The 12,400-nt window shown below is 33.2% G+C and overlaps 1 protein-coding gene across 2 annotated transcripts in view; it reads right to left on the bottom strand.

Annotated features, from left to right (window-relative positions):
- LOC140438361 (protein kinase C-binding protein NELL2a-like) overlaps positions 1-12,400 on the bottom strand; it is a 348,749-nt gene that overhangs the window by 42,764 nt on the left and 293,585 nt on the right. Inside the window, exons 8-10 of one of the 2 annotated variants that reach the window (XM_072528034.1) lie at positions 5,988-6,179; positions 2,882-3,001; positions 697-957 (exon numbers count right to left, since the gene is read on the bottom strand). In XM_072528034.1, coding sequence (XP_072384135.1) covers positions 697-957; positions 2,882-3,001; positions 5,988-6,179 — 573 coding nt within the window. The remainder of the gene's footprint in view (positions 1-696; positions 958-2,881; positions 3,002-5,987; positions 6,180-12,400) is intronic. The other variant, XM_072528035.1, reaches the window with a different exon arrangement.

A 12,400-nucleotide genomic window follows, 5' to 3' on the forward strand; every position in this document is an offset into this window, starting at 1 on the left:
ATTCCATAGGATTACGTTTTCCCTCTCTTTTCTTGTCTAAGATACTCACAGATAAACCAGTGTCACATAATGAACCGGATCATATGTTAGTAATGGACTAACTTGATAAACAATACTAATTGATGTAATGCTACCCTAGCAACAACAATCATCATGTTAAATAACACGGCTATATTGCCAAGTGAAGAGATTCCCACAGGCAAAAGACCACTCGGACGTCCCAGAATACGATGGAAAGATAACATCCAAGCAGATCTCCGGAAAATGAATATTCCATTTGACCCTAGGTTGATGGAAGACCGAACAAATTGGAAAAAAGTTGTACAGTCAGCCAAGACCCACCAGGGTTGTAGCGCTACGTGATGATGATGATATTGCCAAGTACATAGATCTTGAACTATGAATAAGAAGAAAACAAATAATGTAAAATATTCAGAAAATATTTATTATTCGCTCTACTACTCGTGTCATTCCAAGGAACCTTCCAGAGAACAAAAAATATATGTGCTTTTGTGAACACGTCTATAAGACCATGCAGAAAGTGGTACTGCTATCAATATCCAGATGGTATGAAAATTTTTGGAATGTACTCCGGCATACCACGTTACCTAGGGCTACAAACGCGGGAAAAAACCCTCCTAGAGCTTAATTTCTGTGATACCACAGGTGCCTAAGATGTAATTAAGAATTACTTACGTTGACAAGAATACCCATCGCCGGTGTAGCCTTGCTTGCACACGCAATGGTAACTTCCTTGAGTATTAATGCATTCAGCATTTACATCACAGTTATGTTCTCCCGTGCTACATTCGTCCAATTCGGCGCAATTGAACTTGTCTATCCTTCTGTAGCCAGAAAGGCATTCGCACACGTACGAGCCGGGAGTGTTGACACATCTTGTGTTCTGGTGACAGTGGTGACCGTAGAGGCCGCCTTCTTGTTGGCATTCGTCGATATCTAAATGTAAATAAGGTACATAATTAAACGTACATATATAAAATATAGTTGTGTAAAAAAATTAAAAATATTTACAAATGACAGAAAGAATGAGTTATAAAAATGAATAAAGAAAATATTTTTGAGCTAAAGAAAAATAGAAAAGCAAACACATAATTCTTCTTGTTGCCACATTTTCCTAAATTTCGTTTCTGATCTTGTCTTTTCTTGTTATTCCTTCCATTAAACGCTCCATACTGCTCTGTGATATACTTAGTTTTGAGTCATCGGATTTTGTTAGGGACAGTATTTTCGCACCGTATGTCATTAGTGACATACTCACTGATTAAATACTTTCCGCTTCCGATTAATCAATATGGTACCGTCTTTAAATACGTTTTTAAGAGCTTTATATTTGCTGCCTATCCATGTGCTCATCATCATCATCAACACCTCACCTGTTTGGTTATCCTCGCATATTCTAATTTAGTGTTCAAGGTATATATATATATATATATATATATATATATATATATATATATATATACGAAGCAGAACTTGGTGATAAATATATATATATATATATATATATATATATATATATATATATTTATCACCAAGTTCTGCTTCGTCTTCCTGACACCAAGTGGTTACTTGGCATGAGGTTTATCATGTGTTTTGTTATGGAAATATTTATTTTTAAACCGATTTCTCCTGCAGGCTCTTTCCAGTTCTTCTAACATAGTGTTAATTTCGCCAGGTTATGGTCATCTCCTATCAAAACAATATCATCAGCATAACTCAGGTGATGCAGCCTTTTTCCGTTGACACTTATCCCATTATGATCCCAATTAAGGGATAAGAGCACTTTGTAGGTCAGTTATAAAAAGCTATCTATCGATATTGTCTCTTAGAGCTTCGTCAAAGTAATTTATTAGTTTTTCTAAATATTAAATTAAATTTAGTTATATAATTTTCAAGTTATCCAGTTATTCCATGATGTGGTGCCGCTCCAGTGGGAAATATATTTCTGATTCGGTTTCTTTACGGGTTTCTGTTCAAAAATGTTTCCTTTAAATACATCTGAAGGGCGCGGGTGAAATTTTTGGGCAGACATTTTTTAAATAAATTCCAAAACTTTTTTTGTCCCCAAAAATATATTCTTTAATTTTTAAAGTTATTTTAAACAAAAGAGGTCTCCTGTTATTTTTCTCTAAAGTTCATCTAGTTGAAGAGATTTAATATCTGAAAAATGTGAAAATACGTATTTTCGAGGCTGGAAAACTCATGTGTAAATTATTACTTTTGAGGTTACCCAGTGCCTAAATTCAAGTATAAATATTTAATTTTAAGATTCCGAAGAGTAATAGAGGGTTATTTCAATTTAGATCTTTGTTTTTTAATTGTTAATTATGGAGGTCGACTCGATTTTTAAGCCGCCGGCGCCGCTCACGCCGCACTATATGGGGCGTCTCTGTCACACTTATAATATGTACTTATACGAAAAATTACCAACAGATACTTGATTCATTAATTTATTTGTAATTTGTTATTAACATTGTTTTTTTAATAATTTATTTATTTATTAAATTAGTTATCTTCTGTACAATAATTATCTTGTGTAATTATTATTAGATTTTTAACTAAAATAATACCTTTTGAAGTTTATTATGTACTATAATTTTCACTTTCAATTCACGGCAAAAGTCAATTATGTTTAAATAATTTCTGACCAAAACTTCGCCCGGCACCCTTCAGATTTGTTTAAAGGGACATTTTTGGACAGGAATCCCCAAAGAAACCGAATTCGAAATATATTTACTACGCGGGCGGCCTCACAACGTGGAACCTTAAAAACTAAAATCATTTTATGTTCATTTTTGTATATCTACACTACGAAAATATTCGAAAAAAAAAACATAAACTATATACATTTATAGCATACCAATACATGTTTTGCCATCTCCTTGAAAACCCTGGTCACATTGGCAAGCGTAAGTTGTTTGTAAGTTAAGGCAAGAAGCATTAGCATGACAATAGTTTCCTTTGGCGCAGTAGTCAATACCTGTTAGAAATGAAAATTGCAAAGACACCACTGTTAGTTATGAAGTTAGTAAAAGCATAGAAAGAAAATGAACGTGATTTCCGATCGAATCATTCAAAAAAAACTTTTTATAAAGTCAAGTAATTTATTTTGTCAGTCATATATAAAAACGACGACTCGAATTCACTTCACTGCACTTAATCTAATATATCGATGGTTCAAACCTTGGCTAGAAAAAAAGGCTAACGTTATAGTATAACATCTAAGTAGATCTGCTACTTATACTAAAATACGCTGATGTATAGAATCGATCTATGGATGAGTAGTATGGCAAGAGATAGGAGCTTGTGGTACGGTGTTACTCACTTCATAGATCACTACCTATTATAGAAGTAATAACATTTACGTGCAAAATTAAGCTTTATAATATATCTTACACTTTATAAGTTTTTTTTGAATGATCCATCGTTAATCTAATATTAGTTATTAAAGATTACTAATGAAATATTTGAGTATATTATTAAAAAGAATTCTCATATAGTTAGTTTTATTATTGCTGGTTGTGTATTTTAGAATACAACTAAAGTATTAAATAATAAATTTACATTAAAAATGATGTAGTAGAATTGGGATCAGTGTATGTAAAAATGAAAGGTACAATAAAGTAATATATTAAAATAATAATGTTTAATAGTAGATTTGTTTATATTTTAACAGTAAAAATTCTTTTAAGGCACTAAACACCTTCTCATGTTCTGTGCTTAGTTACTCATTTGGTATTGTTAAGTAGATAAAAATAGACAGAATATCTTAAGCGAAAAGTACCACGACTTCTCACAAAGGCACAACAAATTATTCTTGTAGTGCAGTATAATTAACGGTGGTATCTAGTAGAAAGAGCTGAGATAAATAAAGGGGATCAATTAGAAAAAAAAATACCAAATTTAAGATTTTATTGTCAGAAACAAGCTGAAAAATTTTTTTATGTCGCGCAGTATGCGCTGTAGGTGACATGATATCGTTTAAACGGTGGGAACGAAAACTGCACATAGACTATCTTTCTAAAGAAGAAAAAATACGTATTTGGATGGGTAAACCTCTGCATGGGCGAATCCCCAATAAAATTAGCCAAGACTAACTCTACAATACAGCGTCGAACTATTTGTTGACATTAGTAAAGATTTTACCTGAAACAGAAAATTCCCTACCCGCCATTTAGAATCAGGTTATACAAATCAAAAATAACCTAAAATATATCATCAAATATAATCAGTTACAAAACGACAAATGTCCATATGGACTTAAAACCATTCAACATCTTACCGGGGGTACCAGGCATTTCCTGCATCTGACAAGACGGACAGCAACATATCTCTTATTATCTCTTTTATTAATGGCACATAATAAACCAGAGCTAATACCTAATAAACGAAATCAACAAAAACACCAATTCATGTATAATCTACGTAATAAATAGAAAAAAAAAGATCACTTATCATTCTCCCTACTACTGCGGTTATTTCGGAAAACCTAGAAAATATAAAACAGCTGGATCTGAGTGACTTTCTCCCTACTAGCTTGATTAAAATATTTCTAGAAGTGGCAAAATCTTTAAAATATTTGTAATATAAAACCGAATAAATAAAATTGAATAAAGTGTTATGCAGATAATGAGCTTAACAAAATATTAAAGGTAATGAAAGAAAAAAAGAAAGAATAAAAAGCACTGATGGATTCGACCGTTACTTGATGGAAATTCATTTCATATAACAATAAAACATGTGGAAATTTTTTTTCAAAACTTCCCCACAATTAATTATAATATCTTATCACTACAGTTGTTTCGCCAGAGAGCCTTTCTCAAGTGATCTATTTTTGGTATGTGTTTACCCTTTATAGTCTTTAACTAAATAGGTTGGGGAGGGGAGAACTGTTTGTCTCAAGTTGGTCGATCAGAATTAGGTCTGTATTCTTTGTTGATTTCCATAGATTCTAATAAAGAGAACATAAGGCATTTATTTTGGATGTGAAAAATTTGAAATTTGTCATTAAAAGAATGATTTTCATTAAAAAATGAAAGAAAAATCGACGATATGCAAAATGGCCAAAACATCGAAGCTATGGTCGAAAATGACACGTATAAATATCTAGAAGTAAAGCAAGCGCGAAAAATTGACCATAAACAAATGAAAATCGAATTAACATGAGAGTTCATACGAAGAGTAAAACAACTACTCCGATCATATCTTAATAGTAAAAATTTGTTTAAGGCATTGAACACCTACGCATTTTTCGCACTTAGCTACTCATTTAGAATCATTAAGTGGACTAAATCGGATATAGAAACTCTTCAGCGAAAAGTACGAACACACCTCACAAAGGCACAAAAACACTGGAGTCATCCCGAAGAACCTCCTAGAAAACATAAAAAAGCTGGATCTAAATAAACATCTATATAAGATCATGCAGAAAGCTGTGCTACTTTCGACGTCCAGATGCGTGCGGAAATTTTTGGGAGATACACCAACGTATCGTAAATCTTGAATGACGTGCACGCATTTTTATATGAAAAATACTATATATACTTGCATTTCGAAATTATGACATATTGAAGCATTTCAGGGGTTACTAGATACAGAATTTAGCTCTTGCGATCAATAGATACAGAATATAATACTTCGTTGTATCGGTTTATCAAGCTGTTATCTTATCTGTATTAAATAACTTTTTTCTTAATATTCAAATGTTTTCAAAACAATACTACAGCGATGTTTTACATCTGCAGGATGTCCCGAAACGGCTACAATATTGGTGTTTTTTTAACTATAACTATTTAAAAAAATGTACCTATTTTATATGAGATTAAATTAAATATTAAAGATTGTAAATTATAAACGTAATTTTTTATTTTAAAGCAAAAGATATCGATATGAGAACTCTTTTCATATTACTGTTTTTTTTTTATCAGAGTATATTGTATTACACTCAGTTGAAACAAATAATGTACCTGGACAAAACATGCAACATTGATCAGTTACGTTGAACTGCTCTTCGGGAGGACAATTTAATTTTGGACACGCTGTAGCTGGATTTATTCTATTGCACTTCATATTTCCGTCATTGCAAGCGCATTCGGTGCACTTCTTTATCGTGACCACCTCCCCATGGTCATAAAACACTCCAAGAAACATGCATTCCTCTAAAACATAAATATGTTATTTGTAGAGAATGTAGCAGTAGATAAAAAGTTTATTCACAAATGGTTAAATGTATTTAAATAACAATAATCTAAAAGTAAAAATTGAATAAGTAATAAACGGATTAAATAAATTGGAATCAAAAAAATAAAGAGAAGTAAACAACAATTTTGGCAAAAAAATGTAAATATAGAAATAGCTTAATGAAAAGCTTAAAAGCAAGGGAGGCATAGAAAAGATACTTTAATAATTGATTATAATATGATAAAATCGTTAAAGCTTTAGAAGCTTTGGTGAAACTTGAGAAAAGAAATACCCAACACAAAGTAAAAATAAACAAAGAAACCAAAAAATGTATTGAGGAGAAGAAAATTCTATATATGAAAAGTATGGGCACCCAATCCCCAGAAGACACACAGAAGTACAAAGAGAAAAACAGAGAAGTAAAACGAAGAAGGGCAAAAGAAAAGAATAAAGAATGGGAAGAAACATGTGCACAAATTGAACAATATATTGGAGAAACAAGGAATTCGGAATCCTGGAAAATACTGAAATCTTTAAGGAAGAATAACAACGAAAAGGTCCAAATAAAATACATATCAGAAAAAGAGTGGAAAGACTACTATAAAGAACTACAGAAAACCGCCCAGATTTGATAGAGACAGACACAGAACATGAACAACAACAAAATCAGAATGAAGAACAAATTAAGATAACAATAATCATGGTAAAGAATGCCATAAAGACTTTAAAGAACAAAAAATACAAACAAACAACAAGAACAAACTACACAGAATTATACACGAAATGTTCAGTAACGCTATAAACCTGAACGAAATACCAGAAGAATGGTCCAAAGCATATATAACCTCGATACATAAAAAGGAAGATAAGAAGAAATGCGGAAACTACAGAGGCATCAGAGTGATAGCATGTATGGGCAGGTTATATGGAAAAATACTGAAGGAAAAACTGGAAAAATCTATCTCAAATAAAATCGGAGAAGATGAGGCGGGTTCACGGCAGGAAGATCTTGCATAGACCACATTTATACACTCCAACAATTAATTGAAAAAAAAATGGCAAAAAATAGACCAGTATACATGGCCTTCATAGATTTAAAAAGCATATGACACGGTCCCCAGAAAATAACTATGGAACACGATGAAGGAAATCGTAATAACTCAGAGGTTAATAGAAGCCGTAAAAAACCTTTACAACAACAACAAGTTAAGAGTTAAAACCGGCAATAAATACTCCAACGAATTTAAGACCATAAAAGGCTTATTGCAGGGATGCTCTACATCTCCGACACTGTTCAAGATATTCCCCGAACAAATATTAAAATCATGGAAAAGGAAATGTGAAGGCATGGGAATACCAATCCGGGACAACTTCTTGTACACATTAAGCTTTGCAGATGACCAAGTGGTAACGGCTCAAGATGAAGAAGATCTGTGCTATATGCTCCGAAAATTAGAAAAGGAATACACAAAAAATGGACTGGAAATAAATCTAGAAAAGACCTAATATTTAACAACAGAGCAAGAACCAGTGAGAAACTTGGAAATGGACGATAATAGGGAAGTTAACGGCACTGACAAATTCAAATATTTAGGATTTATACTCTTAAAAAATTGAACCACCGAGCAAGAAATAACCAGCAGATTAGCACAGACAAGGACATGTATTAAAAAAATGAACGGGGTATTGTGGGATAGACAGATTACCAGAAATACAAAGAAAAGAATTTATAACACCTTGGTACGCAGTATAGTGACCTATGGAGCAAAGAATTGAATAATAAATATACGAAACAGGTCCAAAATCACAGCAACTGAAATGGAGTTCATGAGAAGAAGCTGCAGAGTGACAAAAATGGATCGCATCAGAAATGAGGAGATAAAACGAAGAATGACAGTAGAACAAGACATACTCAGCTACATCGAAGAAAAACGTTTAATTTGGTATGGACATGTGAGAAGAACAGATCATACAAGGTGGATAACAAAGATTTTGGATTGGAGCCCAATAGGAAGGAGGAAAAGAGGTAGACCGCGAAGATCATGAAGGGATGAAGTGGACGAGGCCATGGAAAGACGAGACCTTAGAGATAGAGAATGGCAGAACAGAAAGGACTGGAGACGTTGGCTGAAAGAAAGAAGGCGGCGACAGCTGTAAAAATCCTTTCGTAGATAGATAGAAAATCGTTAAAGAAAGTATAGAGGAACAGATGCGAACTTCAAAAGAATATAGTGGTTTTCGTCCCGGACGCTCATGTACTGACATGAAACATACATGAAACAATAGCATTTAACGCTGAATTGCACATTGTGTCCGTGGACCTTCGAAGCGCCTATGACAGGGTCCTTTTAAGCAACCTGTAAAAAGCAATGAAAAATCACGGAATAGATTCATTGTCATCATTCTGACTTTACAACTCTGCGTGGGTCCTGGCCTCCTCAACAATTTCTCTCCAGTCGTCCCTATCCATCGCCTTTCTCCGCCAAGCACGTATTCCCATATTTCTCATGTCTTTATTGATGTTATCAAGGAACTTTGTTGTGGGTCTTTCTCTTCTTTCCTGACCAAGGGGTCTATGGAGTCTATACCTACATAAATTTCGTAAAATCACTTGAAGAAGAATTAGTGTGGAATAAAAATCGGACACAACTACTTAGAAGATTTTAAAGTCATAAAAGACTTCGATTAGGATACTGCCTGTTACCAACCTTATTTTAACTTTATATAATTGAAACACTAAAAAACTGAAACAAGAAATATGGACAGATGGGAGTAAAAATTGAAGACAACTGTATCCATAGCCTTTTGTTTGCCGATAATCAATTAATTTTAGCAAAAGACAAAGGCGACATCGTCTACGTGATAAAAAAGATAATAGAAAAATTTAGAAGCTAGAGTTTGGAAACTAATTATGATTAAATGCAATACATGGCAATTGGAAACATCGAAGAAGACCTGGAGATAAATAATAATTTAATAAAACAAACAAATGAATATAAATACTTAAGGTTAACTTTAAAAAAATGCAGGATCAGATGCAATGGATATAATAAATAAAACGAAAAAACGAAAGACAATAACTTGACAATGACACTCGATTATTATGAAGGGGCGATATTACAAACTAAAATAAACACCAAATCTTTAAAACAATAGTGGAAAGCTGCTCACTTTATGGTTCAGAGGCGTCGGTGACAAAAAAAAAATAATCGAGAAGAAAATAAATGCAATGAAAATTATGATTTAGAAAAGAATGTGCAGATTAATACTAATGGACAAAATGATAAATGAATTAGTTAAAGAAATAATGAGTGTAAATGACGTACTCTGGTAAGATAGACGAGACACGAATACTGTTGAGAACTTGGAAATATAAACCAAATATAAGAAGGAAAAGAGGACGTCCTAAATTACAGTGAAACGGACAAATAAAGACGGCAATGGAAATAGAGACCACTGAAGACAATATACATAACAGAAAGATATTGTGATTGAGATGAATATGCTGTGTAAAGCCACGGATAAGTAAGTAAGTAGTAAGCGGACTAATATAAACAGACGGATTAAAACAAACATCACCCTCGCAGTGCTGTAGAAAGTGCAGCATTAGGACTTATAGATATTAAGTAAAAATAGCAAATAGACTGGCAGGATGCCTTAATAACACTATATGACGAAAGAGACACATTAAAACTGAGGTGAAGTTAAGAATTTGAAAAGCCAGTGTAAGACCGATAAATGACATATGCCTAATAAACAAGACCCAAAACAGCCACAACACACAGGCTATTGGAAACGGCAGAGATGAGAGTACTAGGAAGAATTACAGGAAATACGCTAAGAGACCGAAAGTGAAGTAAAGAAATTAGAAGAAAATATATCGTACAGTGTATAAACGAATAGACACTAAATAGAAAAAAAGAATGGAATAAGCACATATAAGCAGAATGTGGGGGACCCGTGTCGTCAAAATAGCAAAAGATAAGTCACCAATCGATAGAAGAAGTATCGGACGACCGCGCAAAAGATGCAGTGATAACCTTTAATAGAGGTATTAATCCGCCAATGAACGAGCAGAATTGCTTATAAAGAGGAATAAGAAGAAAAACAAGTAAAGCAATTAGAAATACAGGTCTCTAGTTTGCAAACTTATTTTTAGAACCAATAGAAGACATTTACTTTACCTCGCGCAATTTGCTAAGTATATGACACAACAACTCTTAAACTTAGTAATCCAAAACTTTTCACAGACCATCTAAAATAAGAACAAGAAATACGCATCTGTTGACATTAGGAAAGACGTTTCTTTATGCAAACGGAATATTTTTTAGCTACCATTCAGAATCAGTTAATTTCAATACAAACCAACACAAAACGTATCATTGAACCTAAGGTGGTTCTTAGATCTTAATTCATCCAAAATTTTGCAGACAAACGTAAAGAAAACTCATTAACTAGAGATTTAGGCAATCTTCGTCAAGCCCCAAACAAAATTCCTCATCAATTCCATGAAAAAGGTATGAGTCTTTTAAAAACTAATTTAAATCACAATGAATTGCACACAGAACATAAGTAAGTTAAAAGAAGTAAAAAAGAATTTTTCCAACAATAAGCTCCAACCACAGTTTTGGCAGGTCTAAGAGAACCCCTAGGAATTCAATACATGAGACCACCGAATCTCGCTCTTGCTATCCGATATATTTAGGAAAAAAATTATATTAGATATCTCCAAAAATCTCATAATTATTCCTTATCATCTTCTAACAAATCATCTGCCACTTCACAAACGCACAATTCAACTCATACACCTACACCTACACGATGGCAGCCTGATGTGCTCAGGCCGGAATGGCCACAGCCATTCTTTAGGCCAAATTAAATGCCTTTGCAACAACAGCCATTTAACAATAGTCCAAGGGGGGCATTCCAACTCCCGAGTTTCCAACAAAATCAACAAATCACTCCATATGTACAAAATTTCAGAGCTAACCACCCAATTTTCATAAACCAGTTCCATCTCAATTATATAAGCCAACACCTATGAGCGTATCCACATGCCAAACCGGCTTTAATAGACCTCAATATCAAAGAAACTTCTACTTTCAACAAACAGCCAGCCCTTAATTCACCATAGAAGAGCTCTTTAATATTGAACAACTAGAGAAATTACAAAAAAGGTATATACAATGACAATACCCAGATTACTCTTATTATGAACAAGAAAGCCAAGAATATGAGAAATAAGACGTAAATTTTCAGAGATTTCAAGAATAAAAAGAAGAAACGTAGTTGAATTGTATTCCTATGCTAACCAAAGAGAGCTTCCTTACGTTAAAATTCAAAATTTCCATCTTAAACTTCTTATTGATACAAGAACTTTCCTTAATCCTGATATAGCCAATAAATTCTACAGAAATATTATTAAATATAAACCATTTATATTTACATCAATTCTACAGAATCATTCACAAGATTATGGTGTAGAAATTTCAATTTTTCCTGAATTTAACTCAGAGATTAACTTAAAATTTTATTTGATATTTGATGGTCTTATCGGCCTCGAAAATCTCAAACTTCTGAAAGCAAATCTTGATTTTACCCAAGCTACTCTTTGCTAGTAAAAGAAGCATCAGGTACAATCGCCATCCCAACACAAGAAGTCGAAGGTGCCATCCTAAATGAAACTCTCACCGTCGCATGTAATCCACTGGCCTGAACCGAGTTAATTAATAACACCGATGAATATATTCAAGTAGCATTAACTGATCCCATCAAAAGCCAACCAATAAATCTCCAAGAATATCATTTATACACATCAGATATCATACCTACCGAAGACAATAATCTAAGAGAAATTGATCCTCTCCTTAGAACCGATCATAATCAAGAAAAAGAATCTCACCTAAGACGACTATGCAGGAAGTTGGCAAAAATATTTGATCATCCAGACGATCCGTTAACATTTACTAACCAAATAAAGCACCATATATGAACCAGAGATAAAGTTCCAGTTTATACCGCGGATTTCATCAAATTGAAGTGACCAAAGAAGATATTAAGATGACTTCATTTAATGTTCAAAATTGCCACTATGAAGACCTGAGAAATATCTATATAAGAATGTGGTACTGCTCACGACGTATATATGTGTCACACATTTCTGGAAGATACTCCAACGTACTAGGACCTCGATAATATA

The sequence above is a fragment of the Diabrotica undecimpunctata genome, chromosome 4, assembly GCF_040954645.1.
Source record: "Diabrotica undecimpunctata isolate CICGRU chromosome 4, icDiaUnde3, whole genome shotgun sequence".
Lineage (NCBI taxonomy): Eukaryota > Metazoa > Arthropoda > Insecta > Coleoptera > Chrysomelidae > Diabrotica > Diabrotica undecimpunctata.